The 16,739-nt window shown below is 41.6% G+C and overlaps 2 protein-coding genes across 2 annotated transcripts in view; one reads left to right on the top strand and one right to left on the bottom strand.

Moving 5' to 3' along the window:
* The window catches only part of TRABD2A (TraB domain containing 2A), a 129,884-nt gene extending 119,869 nt beyond the window's left edge, over nucleotides 1–10,015 (top strand). The window contains 2 exon segments of the mRNA XM_088796351.1: nucleotides 3,529–4,242; nucleotides 4,855–10,015. The gene's annotated coding sequence lies outside the window, so the exon portion shown is untranslated.
* DNAH6 (dynein axonemal heavy chain 6) overlaps nucleotides 1–16,739 on the bottom strand; it is a 248,121-nt gene that overhangs the window by 60,725 nt on the left and 170,657 nt on the right. The window contains exons 59-61 of the mRNA XM_019756389.3: nucleotides 15,367–15,547; nucleotides 5,557–5,736; nucleotides 1,482–1,715 (exon numbers count right to left, since the gene is read on the bottom strand). Coding sequence (XP_019611948.3) covers nucleotides 1,482–1,715; nucleotides 5,557–5,736; nucleotides 15,367–15,547 — 595 coding nt within the window. The remainder of the gene's footprint in view (nucleotides 1–1,481; nucleotides 1,716–5,556; nucleotides 5,737–15,366; nucleotides 15,548–16,739) is intronic.

Here is a 16,739-nt window from a genome sequence, read left to right on the forward strand (position 1 = left end):
CTACCAGTCTTCTTTTTGTTTTCAGTTGTAGGGATTTGGTTCACCTCTAAAAAACCTTTTTTTTTTTTTTTAAACTTTTGAGAAATTTCTGAATAATTTTAAGTTTTGGGTTTAATGGTATTTAAAGCACTTTAAATTCTTTTTAAAAATATGTTGCTTATAAGAAGTAGCAGGTGGTACTGGGATGGACATGGGCTTTGGAAGCTTAGGCACAGGTATGAATCAGACTCTGTCATGCATTAGTTATATGATTCTGGAAAGTTCTTTAAGCTCATTAATCCTCTGCTTGGGAAAACTATAAACAAGGCTGTTCACAAGAGTGCTGTGAGGAAAGAAGGGCATTAATGCTCTGGGAAGGGCCTGGCTGAGTGACCAACTAATCGTCAGCAGTAGAGTGAAGTCAGCGAGAGGGCATCCTCTACAGACTGGGAGGGTTCAAATCCTCATTCCAAACCCCGTTAAGTATAAGTATATGATCATGACAAATTATTTAATTTCTCTGTGCCTAATTATCTTATGTGCAGACTAGAGATAAAAATCAGGAACTCACATAAGAGGAAGACTGAGAGGAATAAATGAGTTGATATACTTACATAGCAAGCCCTCTGTAAGTATTAACTGTGATTATGAAGTTAAGATAGCATTAAGCAATGACTAAAAGAATATGTATGCATGCGAGATGGTTGGGGGTTGGGGAGGAGGGATCATCTGGGGGAAAGGCCTTGTCTGGGCTTGTCCTGGGAGGGCACTGAGAGTCAAATAAAAGCATAAATTCCAACCTCCCAGTGATGCACTGAGTCTCAAATACTGGCAAACAGGTGCGGGTGTCATGTTTGCAGGGGCCGAGGGCGGGGCTCAATATCGGCAGGACAAAAGTTTGGAGTGGGGCAGAGATGGACTTGCAGGCAAGCGTTGGGGGCACTGTGGCTCATTTCAGTGGGCTGCCAGCTTTGTGGTATGTGGGTGAGATGGTCCAGTTGAAGGGGCTGGAGCAAGTTAGACAAATGGATGAACCTGAAGAAGGAAACTGTAGCAGAACTTGCATTACAGTATTACAGAAGGCAACAATCCAGTTAATTACTTCCCGTGCTTTATAATGAAAGATGTGTCCAGGTAAGAGAAGGTCATGATTTCACAAACAGTATTGCCAAATCTGTGAATTATAACTTTTATTCGATTTTAACTCTTCATATTTGTAAGATGGTCAACTTTTCAAAACACGTTCACATCTAGCTCACTGGTTGCACCCAACAACACTTTTGTATAGGTGGGGCCATTGCTGCAGAAAGAGGTTAAGTGTCACCACAATTACACAGCGTCTGGAGACAGAGCTAAACTATAGCCTGGTCTTCCTGACCCCCAGCAACCCCCACACTGGGCCACACCACCAAATGTATAACCTTCAGCCACCATGGAGTATTGGTAGGTGCTTGTGGGCTCCATGTAGAATAACATTTACAATCTAAACTTGAAACAGGTACCTTTTCTAATCCCGCAGAACCTCGGAGAAAGAAATTCCATTCAGCATCAGTTAAATTTCCTTGCTGACGCATGATCTCAACGCAGAGCATAAAGCTGTAGATGAGTTTATGTTGTTCAAAAAGTCCTCTCGAAACATTGACATAAGCAGTTAGGAGGGTTTGTTCCAGTAGTATTTCCATACGCTGCTGTAGATCATCTGTTGTCACAGAAGTTTCAATTGTTGTATTGAACAACTGTGGGGAAGAGAACTTTATCAATGTCTCTGATTTAATTCAATTTCTGTGGAGAAAAAAATCCCCACTCCTCACCCTTCCCCTCATATTCAGTGAGCAAAGAGCAACACAGGAAATGATTACCGTACTATGAAAAAGTCCAGAATTCATTCCAAATTGATATGTGATATTTATTTTCTGCACTCCCTTTTCTGTCCCCATTTTTTCAGAAATGGAGCAATGCCAAACTCTTGACAACATAATTCAAAAGGCATTATCTTGATGTGGGCAGAAACCAGTGTTTTCATATCCTCAACTCAGATTTGATAATCACTTTGGGGTGACAGAAATAAGGGCAAGATAAGGTCATGCATTCTTTTTTGGCACTTTCCCAAGATAATTCTTAGGGTGTGGGGAGAATGTGCAAGAATTTTCTTTGATTTCAGAGGAACTAGTTTTAAAGGAGACTTCTATCCTGCTTCCTACCTGGAAATTTTGAGAGCACGCCCCCTGCCCTGGGGGTGCCCCACATTATAAGGACACTGGGTAGGCAGCAGAGATGGTGGCATCAAAGGCCTAGGCATGAGAGGGTCAGAGGCAGCCCTACCCATTTCCTGCAACCTACAAGTAGCATGGCGTAAGATCTAAAAATTCCCAGGGGCCCCAAGCTGTATGAGGAAGCTGAGCAGAGCCTTCACTCATGGGCCTACCTGGAAGTTGTGGGGCAAGGGCATTTGCAGCAGAGACAGGGAGATTCTCTGAAGGGACTAGAGGGGCATGTGGCTTTAGTTTCGCAGTATAAAGGCATGAGGTGAGGCAGGGCCTGCCCAATCCCTGGGCACCTTGAGAGGACTCAAGATACACTGCTCAGGGGGAGACCAGACTCATCAAAACAGACTGGAAGCTGGAAGCCAGAAGAGGACCAAGGCAGATCAGGGCCAAGAAGCGTACTCCACTCCTCCCTAAAAACACTGCACTGCTGTTTGCAGGCCTCCCATGTACCCACCCCTCCTGCTAACAGGATGGAGCACAAAGGGAAATGAGCCTGTCAGTTTCCTCACTGAAAGATAGGTCTTCATTCTCCAACATTCAAAGACAGGGTTTGGAAGAAGCATATACTTATTTCAGAGAATTGGGAAAGCCCTTGGTAATTCTCCCCAAAGTTTGGTCGACAAACTGTAACAGAGTTGTTTCTTTAACACACTCAGAAGAAAGAGGATTGAGCTTTCTTTCACGACCTGACAAGAAGAGAGAGGTTAAGGTCCAGCGAAGGAAGATGTGATGTGTTTGGTGCTGAAGTAAAACATGGCAAATCTCGACACACCCTAAGTAATTTCAGTGTGAAATGGAATTTGGATAGGTTTGGTAGAGCTGGCCAGGGCTGTCACCTACAAATATGTTTTGTGTTTCTAGTGTCCCTTCCAAACAGCAAAACTCCAGTGCTTTGATGATTTGTCCTCTGTATCCCTTTTTCTGTTAGCCTAGGATATTTTCAGAGCATCTTCATTTTTATTTCTTCAAGGAGATTTTAAAACCTTGAAAAGCATAAGTTGCAAAGCACTCAGGATGAGAAAAGTACTATCAAAGTCACTTAGGTGGAATGAAAGGATTTGCTAATCCTTACCTTGCTTGGTTTGATACACACCAACTAAAGGAAGGGAGCAGAGATGTGAGAAGGGCAACCCACTGCCTTTAGAAACTGAGATTTGACCGCAGAACAAATGGCTTCTAAAGGCTCCTAAAGCAAACACATGTCTTGTGGGAAGAGAGCCCAGGCACATCTCCACATCATAACTCATTTCTCACAATTCTTCATTTCCATTCTCTCCTGCAGCTTCCATGGATGCTGGACCCCTACCAATACCAAGGGTGCTAAACAAGACATCTAGAGGAAATGCCAAGCTTGGTCTAGGGTCATAAAAATTGTTTGAATATTTCAACAGTTTTTTAATGGAGGGATGTAAACAGACTCTTCACTTGTGAAACACTAATGAAGTGTCATATGATCCTAAGCACCACGGTGGGGGGTTGGCGCCCACAGGGATGGGTGAGGCTTCGATTCCGCCTTCTGGGAGGTCTGACTAGCAGGAGAGAGAAGCCCACCACCCAAGGCAATGTGGCATAAGTGCCATATGGAGCATCGCAAATATGTTGGCTACAAGACTGATGCAAAGTGCTTGCTACTCCTTCCATTGAGGAGTGGAGCCTAAATCCCCTCCCCCTGAATGTGGGCAAGAGACTGCAGCAGAAGTGATGACGCATAACATCCAAGACTAGGTCAGAAGAAGCCTTACAGCTCTCACCTTGGTTTCTAGAACATTTACTTTGGGGAGGTGCCCTCTTAAAACCCATGTTGCCATGTTGTGAGAAGCCCAGGCCACATGGAGAAGCCACTGTCGACAGCCCAGTCACGTGAGAACCAATTGGGATGTCCAACCTATTCCAGCCTCCAAATGACTGCAGCCCCAGCTAAAGGCTTCACTGGAGAAGGGGTCCTTAAGCTGGGAAGGAGAGCATTCTAAACAGAAGGAGTGCCTCATGGCACCTGGTGAGTCTAGGGAATGTGAGTGATTCATTTGGCTGCTGCAGAGGAGTAGTGAGAAGTGTGGCTCGAGAGATAGGACAGGGACAGGTTGGATAGCTTGGGAGTGTGAACTGTGTTTGATGGGCAATATGTGTGAAAATCCATTTAGGACCCAGGTGTGTGGAACAGTGTTTTGATAACACTAGGCCCAGGCTGACCTGGCTTCCAGTGAGAGAGCCGGCATGGACTAAAGGTGTCAGCATGTAACCAGGAGCAAAGATGTGTTGCAGGGAAACGTGATATATCTATAATTCTCCACTGTTCTCTACTGTGAGTGGTACATATGGAGAGGCTTTCTTTTGTGGAGCTGTGTTATGGGCATGAGCACAGTTGATTAAAGAAGCGAATGTAAGCTAAACTAAAAAGGGAGCAATATAGACAAGAGGGGAGTAGGAGCTGGTAGATGGGAAAACCGAGCCACTGAAGCTGTGTGTGGGTGGGCAGAGGAAGAGGTCACTTGTCGCTGAGAGAAAGTCTGAAGGTGAACAGGGAGGCCCCCTAGGGATGGGGACCCTTGTGTACGTTTTGCTGTGTAATGAGTAATGCAAACTTCCTTTCTCCTCTGGAAATTTTCAGGTAAATTGGCATCACTTGGGAGATATGGAATGCTGCCCCAAAGAGGATGAGGAGTGAAAATATCCTAATCACAAGAAATCAGATGAAATTTAATTATGAATATGAATGAGATGAAGTAGAAAGACCATAAATAAAACACGAAAGTCTCACAGTAATGTGGTTAAAGTGGGAAAGGGACAGAGAAAAGGAGACTAGGGCATGTACAGTTCCTCTAAATAAAGGCCAGGCGTGGGGGGCAGCAAATTGTATAAAAAGTTCTGGAATTAGAAAAGCTACAGGCCAATTCACTTAAGCATCAGTGCTGTCAGAGACTTGAGCTACAACACAGAAAACTTTTCAATGGTGGAAAGGAAGCTGGATTACTGTAGAGAAAATGTAAAGAAAGAGTTTGGAGCTGTGACTCTTAAAAGAGAAAAAGAAAGGCAGGCCTGAAGGAAAACAAGCAAGTTAGGCGAGGAAGCCAAGAGAAAATCTTTCTTTTCTTTCTCTACAGAGTGTTCTGAGCAGTATGTACTGGGCACCGCATGTCTTTAGCAGACATGGCAGGTGGAGCTGCTCTTGAACCGGACATCTGAACCCAAACTCCTGGAGGATTTTACCCAATAACTAGACTCATGACTTGTCTGAGGCAAGAAGAAACTCAACAGGGTTTAAAGGAAAACCAAAGAGATAAATTTCACTAACAACAACCTCAACATTTACCTGTTTAAAATATTTTAATGAATACTGATACATAGGATCTATTTCGGAGAGGCTTGCAATAACGAAGTACATCACGGAGCCTTGCGTGGCTATTGGACGATACTTCTCACGAGCAATGTTTATCATCACCTCAGTGGACTCTGCTTCCTTCAGCCTGATTTTAATGGCACCAGAAGTGATCTGCATAAACATATGAAAACAAGTTCTTAAGGATGTGTTTCAAAATAGTGGTGGGATGTTTGGAACAGATCCAGTTGCATCTAGAAAAGAAATAAGGATACGATGAATTAGTGATTATAATAAGGGGCTTGCCAGGTAGAATGACCGAGTCTCAGGACTCAGTGGCCAGCTACTGACTGAGCTGACCTCCTCTCCTTCCAGAGTTGGGGTAGGCAAATGAAAACAGGCAATACAAATGACCCTGAAAAAACTGGAGCAGGACTTCTCTGAGATCAAATCTGAGTTAATTTGAAATAGAAACACTAACACAGAACTTCCAGTTGATTGCCCGATTTCCTCATGAGCAGTCCTAAAATGATCCAGGATTCACATATGAAAGAACACGAAGGAAGAAGGCACACCCATATCTTCTGGGACACTCTGCCCAAAAGAGGGATGGGGCTGGGGTAGAGAGAGGCTGGAAGGAAGTGGTACCACATCCCACTCTGGAATAACAAGGAAGACTAATATTGTCCTCTTTCTTTTCCTAGCATTCCTATGTATAGACATAAGGAAATCATAAGGAAGCTGGTGTTTGCCAAGGGTTATAAACCTAAATAAGTTGGGGAGGTTTTCAATGTCCTTGCTATTTTGGTTTCTGTATTTTGAGCCTGTGGGAACCTTTCGTCCAATGGGCCGTCCAAGATTCCCTTTTCTGTCTCCCTCCATCTCTCTATGTTGCTGGCTGTCCCTGTCCTCCTCCTTTATCCCCCACTTTGTTTTCAGCTGTGGGTATCTGTGAATTGGGAGATCCTGTGTCTGTAGAAAGTCAAAGTTTCTAGGGTAGGGCATGAAAAATCACTATGGGCACTGCTGCTCAGTATTTGCTATAGTAAAAGGAGAGTGAAAGAGGACATCAGGTTTCTGTCTAGACCCTCACTGCCCGGCAGGAATATGATGTGAGCCACATATATAATTCTAACTTTTCTAAGTTTATTAAAAGTAAAAAAACAAAAACAACAAAAAAACAAGTGAAATTAGTTTTAACAATATACTTTATTTAACCCAATATAACCCAACATATGTTGGCTATATCAACATACAATCCATATAAACATTATTGAGATATTTTTACATATTTTTGATTAAGTCTTTGAAATCTGGTATGTATTTTACATAACAACACACCTAAATCCAGACTATATTTCAAGTGCTCGGTAGCCACACTTGGCAAGTGGCTAAGTCTAAACTGTCCACCCCAGCCTACCAGGAAAGGGAAGGGAAGGACTCAGTACAGAGCTGTGTCCAGGAATCAAAGGCTCGAACTCTCCCTGTACTGACCCGTTAGGAACCTGAGGCGACAAGAAAGGGAAGAGTTGAGAGGGAGACCTCAATCTTAATACTGGACTCAATTAAAGCTTTTATAGATGAGTAGAAAAAAGGAAGTTGATATAGGAGCAGTTGGATCATGGAGACCCACTTGCAAACAATTCTTTATTTCTTGGGGAGCTCAAGGCCCTGATAATGCAGAACCTCGGGATAAAAAGAAAGAAAAGTGGATCATTTTCTTCTTTTTGCCAGAGAATATTAGAAGACTATACACCTCAAATGACTTTAGTAACTACTTATAGACATTATGCCCTAGAGACTTCAGGCTTCAGCAATGGTTAGGAAATATGATACATACAAGGTCTGCCAGTTAAGTTCGCAAACTCATCCTAGAAAATGTGCTACGTACCTCATTGCTGAATATCACTACAGTCACCTTCGAAGTGCTCCCCTTGGGAAGCTATGCACCGACACCAGTGCCTAGTCCACCCTTCAAAGCAATTTTGGAACTCTTTTTCTGGAATGGCCATCAGAGCTGTCGTCATATTACCTTTGATGTCCTGAATGTCATCAAAATCTTTTTCTTCCAATATTTCTTTTATCTTCAGGTAAAGAAAGAAGTCATTGGGGGCCAGATAACGTGAGTAGGGAGAGTGTTTCAATATAGTTATTTGTTTACTGGCTAAAAACTCCCTCACAGACATTGCTGTGTGAGCTGGTGCATTGTCGTGATGCAAAAGCCATGAATTGTTGGTGAAAAATTCAGGTCGTTTTTACCTAACTTTTTCACATAGCCTTTTCAGCACTTCCAAATAGTAAACTTGGTTAACTGTTTGCCCAGTTGGTACAAATTCATAATGAACAATCCCTCTGAAATCAAAAAAGGTTAGCAACATCATTTTGACTCTTGATTTGGACTAATGGAACTTTTTTTGGTCATGGAGAATTAGCTGACTTCCATTGTGCACTTTGACACTTTGTTTCGGGGGCATATTGGTACATCCATGTTTCATCACCAGTGATAATATGGCCCAAAACATCGTCTTGCCTCTTGGCAAACTTTAACTCTCCTTTGCTTTTGTTCATTGGTGAGCTCCTTCGGGACCATGTTTGCACACACCTTTCTCATGCCAAGATTTTCAGTTAAGATTTTCCTCTGTTGCTCTGTCGATGTTTACTTGGTCTGCTGTGCTTCTCACAGTCAGCTGACAATTTTGATGCACAATTTGACAAATTTTTGCAATGTTTTTGTCAGTTCTGCTCATTACTGGCCACCCTGACCTCTCTTCATCAGTGACACATTCTCTCCCCTCAGAAAAACGTTTAGTCCATTTGTACACTGCCATTTTCTTCATGGCAGTATTCCCATAAACTTGGGCTAACATGTCCCTGATTTCACTTCCACTCTTGCCAAGTTTAACAGGAAATTGAATGTTTGTTTGTTCCTCTAATTGAAGCTCAGACATTCTTGTGATGGCACACAAAACACGCAGCAACAATAATGAATGCCACACGTTGACATGAACACAGCTGTGAGACACTGATATACCAAGGTTATGAAGCCTTACCGAGCTGTTTGTACAGTGCTGCCAATATAAGCACATGGTAGCAAGTTTGTAAACGTAATTGTCAGATCTCGTATTTTTAAGTGAGGACTCTGGGAGTTTAGGGAGTATAAACTATGGGCAGGATGTGGCCGGAAATGCAGACCAGGAGCAATCGGTCCTATCTCTACCCTTTAGAAAGTATATCTCCATGGCAAATCATGGCAAACAGATAAAGAAACCAGCATACAGATAAAGAAGGCAGTCAGATCACATGCATCTACCTTTACTCCCTACTGAAATCACGATAAAATTACAGTAGATTTTACAAAACTGCAAACCCACAAAGATGGTAGAAATGGGAGAGAGGAAATACTGATAGAATTTGAGAACTGGAAAACAGACAGGAGGGAGGTAATGAGTTAGCAGACCCAGGAAAATAGATTCCTAAACTTGGCAACAGGGAAAGCCAAGAACTCCCCCAATTTATGAAATAGAATAATCCCCCATCAAAGGCTTGAATTAGGAGCACCCAGCACCACTGGAAGTGGGAAGTGCCTAGGATGAGAATTTGGTGATAGACTTCCCAGGTCATCTCCTCCACACCACCCAGCCAGGGCATTGTTCCGTCTCACTCTGGCTGAAAAATAGAGGTTTCACCCCAAGGAAATGGAAAGTGAGGATGATGATGATGATGATGATGATGATGATGATGATGATTCGTTTGATGGAAGGAAGCCAGCACAGTTGTGGGCCAGGTTGAGGGCCATGCTGAGAACAGGGAGATTAGGTAAATATATACATGCTGGATGCTAAGACCCTAGCTCGTCTCCTCTTTTCAGCCTAAAATACCTGCAGCCAGTACTTCATATTTCCAGGCAATGTAAACATTGAGCAATTAACTACAATCAGGATATAACTATTGTCAGAGGTTGAGGGATGGAAAGGGTGTGTGTTGGGGGTCTAGACAACAATTAATGTATAAAAAACCTCAAGAAGTAGCAATATGAGTCTATTATTTAGAGATAAGATGTAAAAACCTAAATAACCCAAACAGAAATGAAATGAAAATAGTTTCTCTATGAAAGGAGTCTTGGATGGGTGGTGGTGGGCACAGAGAAGGCAGGAAATGCTATTTTTTATAACAAACTTTGCAGAAATATTTTATTCTTTAAACAATTTGTATGTAAAGCTTTGATAAAAGCATAAATGGGTTAACAACTAACTTCCAGAAATTAAAAATCCAAAGAAGAATGAATGAAAAGAAGATAAAGAGACTGATGAACAAATAAGCAAAGAAGATGGAAGAAATGGTAGACCCAGAATTACTTGTTTATTATTGTTTCAATACTGAGATCCCATGAGACTGTAGGATATAAAGCATAAACCATTTCTGACATCAATAAAAGGCGAAGACCATAAACTTATGCACTCCCTGTCCAGGGATTTTTTTTTCCAGTAAGTTATTTTATGTTTATTTTCTTTTTAAAATTTTCATTAAAATATAGCTAACATACAATATTATATTAGTTTCAGTACACCATAGTTATTCAACATTTATATACCTAAAGAAGTGATCACCATGATAAGTCCAGCACCCATCTGACACCACCGTACCATGCTATCACAATATTATTGACTATATTCCCCATGCTGTATATTACATCCCCGTGACTTATTTGTTTTATACCTGGAAATTTGGACCTCTTATTCCCCTGTCCCTCCCCCCCTTTTTAAATTTATCAATTACAGTTGACATTCATTATTATTTTATATTAATTTCAGGTGTACAGCATAGTGGTTAGACGTATATAATTTAAGTGATCTTCCTGACTAGTCTAGTATTCACCTGGCACTATACATAATTATTATCATATTATTGACTATATTCTCTGTGGTTTACTTTACATTCCCACGACTATTTTGTAATTACCAATTTGTACTTTTTCATCCCTTCACCTTTTTCACTCTGTCATCTATCACCCCAACAAATCTAGTACCTATCTGACACCATACATAGTTATTACAATACTATTGACTATATCCCTTATGCTATTCCCTACATCCCCATAATTACTTTGTAACAACCAATTTGTACTTTTTAAACCTTTCCCTTCTTTTACACATACCCCTAAGCCCCCTCCCATCTGGCAACCATCAAAATGTTCTCTGTATCTATGAGTTTGTTTCTGTTTTGTTTCTTAATTTTCTTCTTTGATTCCACATACTGTGTTTCCCTGAAAATAAGACCTAGCCAGACCATCAGCTTTAATGCATCTTTTGGAGCAAAAATTAATATAAGAATGGGTTTTATTTTAATTTAGTATAAGACCGGGTCTATATAATATAATATAATATAATATAATATAATATAATATAATATAATGTAATATAATGTAATATAATGTAATATAATGTAATATAATGTAATATAATGTATACAATGTAACACAATGTAACAAATGCAACACAATGTAACACAATATAATACAATATAATATAATATAATATAATATAATATAATATAATATAATATAATATAATATAATATACCAGGTCTTATATTAATTTTTGCTCCAAAAGACGCATTAGAGCTGATGGTCCGGTTGGGTCTTATTTTCGGGGAAACACGGTATAAGCAAAATCACATTGTATCTGTCTTTCTCTGCCTGACACTCCACTCAGCACAATACCCTCCAGGTCCATCCATGCTGCCACAGATGGCAAGAACCCAATCCCTTCCATACCCAAGCAATATTCCATTGTATATATGTCCCACCTCCTCTTTATCCATTCATCCATTGATGGACAGCCAGGGTACCTCCACATCTTGGCCATTGTAAATAATGCTGCAATGAATTATATGGATGCACACATCCCCTTGAAGTAGCTTGGGTTTCTTCTGATAAATGCCCAGAAGTGAGATTACTGGGTCCTTCATTGTCTCTTCTTATAGCCTTTGTTTTAAAGTCCATTTTGTCCTGTGTAAGTAGTGCTACCCCAGCTATCTTTTCCCTTTTATTTCCATTTTCACGAAATATCTTTTTCCACCTCTTTACTTTCCATCTCTCTGTGTGTGTCTTTCAATCTGAAGTGAGTCTCTTGTAGGCAGTGTATGTAAGGGTTTTGGTTTCTTATTCATTCAGCCTTCCCATGTCTTGGTTGGAGCATTTAATCCATTTACATTGAAAGTAATTGTTGAGAGATATGTGGCTATTGCCATTTTATTATTCATAATTTTAACTTTTTTTTTTCCTGTAAGTCCCTGTAACATTCCTTGTAATACTGGTTTGGTGGTGATGAACTCCTTTGGCTTTTTCTTGTCTGGGAAGCTCTTTATCTGTCCTTTGGTTCTAAATGATAGCTCTGCTGGGTAGAGTAATCTGGGTTGTAGGTCCTTGCTTTTCATCACATTGAGTACTTTGTGCCAATCCCTTCTGGCCTTCAAAGTTTCTGTTGAGAAATCAGCTGACAAACTTATGGGAGCTCCCTTATAAGTTACTAGTTGCCTTTCTCTTGCTGCTTTTAAGGTTCTCTCTTTGTCTTTAACCTTTGCCATTCTAATTATAATGTGTCTTGGTGTGGGCCTGGTTGGGTTCATCTCGTTTGGGACTCTCTGCACTCCCGGACTTACATCTTTATTTCTTTTACTTGATTAGGAAAGTTTTCAGTCATTATTTCTTCAAGTAAGTTCTCAATCTCTTGTTTTCTCTCTTCTTCTGGTACCCCTATGATGCGAATGTTGTTATGCTTATTGTTGTCCCAGAGGTCTCTTAAACTATCCTCATTTTTTAAAAAATTCTCTTTTCTTTTGGTGTTCCAATTGGGTGTTTTCTGATACCTTGTCTTCCAAATCGCTGTTTCATTTTGTCTGCTGGTGATTCTTTTTACTGCATTCTTCATTTTAGTTATTATATTCTTCACTTCTGACTGGTTCTTTTTTATGTTTTCTATGTCCTTTTTTATGCTTGCAATCTCTTTGTTGTTGAAGTTCTCACTAAGTTTCTTTTTCTTTTTCTTTTTTTTTTAGTTTTTATTAGGGAATATTGGGGAACAGTGTGTTTCTCCAGGGCCCAACAGCTCCAAGTCATTGTCTTTCAATCCAGTTGTGGGGGACACAGCTCAGTTCCAAGTCCAGTTGCTGTTTTCAATCTTTAGTTGCAGGGGACACAACCCACCATCCCATGTGGGAATTGAACCAGCAACCTTGTTATTGAGAGCTTGCAATCTATCCAACTGAGCCATCTGGGCACCCCTCTGGAAGCTCAGCAGCAGCTGGTTGTCTACAATCTAGTTGTGGAGGTAGCAGCTCACTGGCCTATGTGGGAATTGAACTGGCAACCCTGTTGTTCAGAGCTCGCACTCTAACCAACTGAGCCATCCGCCACCCCTCACTAAGTTTCTTAAGCATCCTTATAACCATTGTTTGAATTCTGTGTTTGGTAGGTTGCTTCCCTCCATTTCATTTAGTTCTTTTTCTGGAGTTTGCTCCTGCTCTTTCATTTGGGATGCATTTCTTTGCTTCCTCATTTTGGCTGCTTCTCTGTGTTTGTTTCTATGTATTAGGTAGATCTGCTATGTCTCCCAGTCTTGGCTGGGTAGCCTTATGTTGTAGGTGTCCTATGGGGCCCAGTGGCAGAGTCTCCCTGGTCACTTGATCTGGGTGCTCCAGGAGTATCCCTTGTGTGGGTTGTGTGTCCCCTCCTATTATAGTTGAGCCTTGATTGCTATTGGCACTCAGTGGGTGGGATTGACCCTCAGACTGACTGGCTGTGGAGTTTGGCCACATCCATAGCTCATAGGCTGCTGTGAAGGAGGCTTACCCCACTGAGTGGGATTTGCCCCAGCAGGCTACTGAGACCACCCTTTGTGTGTGCTAATTGGGTGGTGCTCTGCTGTGGTCTGAAGCCAACCTCCAAGTATGTTGGTTCTGGGGCCTCTTGGGAGGGGCTCTGTGCAGTCCCAGGTCAGTCACTGCCTGTGACTGGCTGGGTGGCTACCTGGTAGGAGCTACAAAGTGATCCATAGTTCACTGTGGACAGCTGCCACCAGTACCAGGCCTGGGGTAACTCTGTAAAAAGCCAGGACACTTGGAGGCCTGCTGCCACCTGCTGGCTCCCTTAAGGTTCAGCCACCGATAAAGCCTCCTGTGGTATGCAAGTTAAGTGAAGCAGCATTTCAGGGAGTCACTAGAGTGGGAAGAGTTGTGGTCACCAAGTTAATGTAGACTCTGGTTTGTTGCCTGTGCTGAGCCTGGAGAGACTCAGCAAAAGTCTCAGAGCACCACCAAGGCCCGTCGCCGCCTGGCTGGGGCCCGTAGACTCTGACAGTTTTCCCAGAAAGAGTGCAATGTGGGGAGGGTCTGGCTGCTCTCAGAGAAAGTGCCTTCTGGTGTGAGAGTTGGGTGGGGCAGGGTCCCAGTGAGTCAGCAGGGCAGAGCAGTGGAGTTCACCAGACCAATCAGATTCAGATTTGGCCCGTGGGGGCAGGCTCAACATAGTAAAGATGGCGTCTGCCTGCTGGCTACACCAGGCTAGGACTCCTCATTGGGAAAATACTGACTGTCTTCCAGGCTCCCCCCAAAGCCACACCCTTCAGTCTGCCTCCCGCATGTCCCTGAGGCCCCCTGAGTCACTGTCCCTTCGCTGGAGCCCAAGGTGAGTGCCTGCAAGCTAGTGAGTTTTTGTGCGGGCTGTTTAAGAGGACATCTGGGTTTCATGCAGCTTTCTGTCCCACCTACCCAAATGGTTGCCCCACTGTTTTTCACAGCTAGATGCTGTGGGGCTCCCCTTCCTGGCACCAGTACTCCGGGCTGGGGAGCCTGGTGTGGGGCACTGTGGTCCCTAACTCCTCTGGGGGGAACCTCCACGGCCAAGGTATCTTTCCTGATTGTCAACTGCTACAGGGAGATTTGGGGCCCGTTTTGCGTGTCTGCCCCTCCTACCAGTCTCATTGTTGTTTCTTCTTTATATTTCTAGTTATAGGACCTCTGTTCAGCTAGACTTCCGATGGTTCTCCAGGTTGACTGTTCTATAATTTAGTTTTACTTTTAATGTGTTCATAGAAGGATGCAGGCATAGTGTTTAGTCTGCCATCTTCTGTTGCTTTCCTATTTTATGTTTGTCATGAATGGACAAAAATCATTTTATAGGTTGTGTTTCCAGTACACTTATAAAATTATGATTTGAATCTGAGAAATAATATGTTTAATGTAAAACTTCATCTTACTATCAACACAGCTATATTGAGCACCATTTATGTGCAAGGCACCGTGCTTAGCTCTTGGAAAAGGAGTATCAAGATGAACTATTCACAGATTCCCACTACATAGAATTTAACAACCTAACAGAAGAGTTAGGACATGTAATTAGATAATGATAACATAAGGTAAACAGTTACAAATGCTGTATGGAGGTTCAGATAAGGTGCTACAGGTGTTCCAAGGAGGAAGAGATTAATTCCAGCTGGGAATAGCAAGGAGTCTTCCTGGATGGGGGTGACATTAATATAAATATATAATTGTGTTATTCCTTTCAAGTTACATCTTGTACCCTTTCTTTATATTACACATTTTATTAAAAAAGGCAAATAAGAGGAGCCATATTCTACAGTTTATGTACTGTTCCTTTGGTTGGTGCCAGCCAGGAATGCATGCCCCTGGCAGCTGAGGTGTAACTACCATTCTCGCTTTAAAAGACTTTGCAGGAACCCTCAAAGGGTACAGTTGTAGCTTTTGAAGCAACATACTTTTTATAAATACTAAAAATACTTCACTTGCCTTTGACTCCTGGAGTGTATCAATAAGTTCTTCATTGTCCAGAATATTTCCTTCAGACGTAAAGAGCATTCTCAGGATTTTATCTTCAATAGCTTTCAGCTGGTTTTTATCAGTGTTGATCCTCACAATGAGCTTGATTCTTTGTTCTTCCAGCTCAGGTTTCTCAAGTCGCACCACATCACTAGAACCAAAGTTTGAATACCTATATTATGCGAATACCTATATATGCAAATCAAATTCACCATTTTGAATATATTATGGCTTTGTCAGCACCCTAAAGTTGTATATATATACATATATATGTGTATATATATAGTCGTGTATATATAGTTGTGTATATATATAGTTTATATAGTTGTGTATATATCTATATAAAATATACATATAAGTTATATATATAAAATATAAATAAATAAATAAATAAATAAATAAATAAATAAATAAAACTACCTAGCTGAGTACTAATGCTAGTAGTTAAGTCCTAATGCATAGGTCTCCTCTTTTGCTGGGTTTACATAGTGGCTATTCACTGAACTACATATTAGTTCTGATTCTTTATCTTGTATTTCAAAACTTACACCCAACCACAGTTCCCATAGCTTTTGCCCATCTTCTCTTAGGAAAACCTGCCCAATGCTTGATCTCTCTAATCATTTAGTTCCTGTCTCTAATGCTTGCTTGTGCCAGGCTAGAAATGGTACCTGGAACATTCTTTTCACACCAACATGGGAGATTCTGAAAACCCATCACTTCCCTGAAATGATTCTTCATTGCATCTAATAAAGGGGCCTTACTGCCATCTCCTATCTAAACGTGAACTTTTGTCTCCCTTTACTTGTTCTCTCATAATTTGCTCCCAGCCCTTCATAGGAGCTAATCTTTATTAAGCATCACTCTGTGGGAGGCACCCTGCTGGGAGTTTCATATGGATTTTCTCTTTCAATCCTTGAATGCTCCTGAGAGGTGGGCACGGTAGTTGCCACTCCAGCTTGCAGATGAGAGAACAGATCCTAGAGGGTCACTTCCTGAGGCCACATGGCTTCAAGAGGCAGAGCTGGGTTGTACCTGGGTTGGTTGGCTCCAGGGCACATGCTATCACTCACTATAATGAACTGCCTCATATAATATCCTGTTGTTTATTTAGTATGTACATGCTGAATTCAGAAACTTTAAAAATTACTGTATGAAGACCATAAAAAAATCATCACCTCAAATTCATTTGTTTAAAGAATTTTTTCAGAAGAGAGGAGTACAAAATATAGCACAGGGATTCCACACCCCATCACCAACTCCCCATTTCGGGTCAGGGCACTCCTTCTCATCCCAGGCAGTCTAACATGCTGACAGCGTAGTGACACAGCTAAGCTTAACTC

Source organism: Rhinolophus sinicus, chromosome 2 (genome assembly GCF_057876585.1).
Source record: "Rhinolophus sinicus isolate RSI-liver-muscle chromosome 2, RSI-T2T, whole genome shotgun sequence".
NCBI lineage: Eukaryota > Metazoa > Chordata > Mammalia > Chiroptera > Rhinolophidae > Rhinolophus > Rhinolophus sinicus.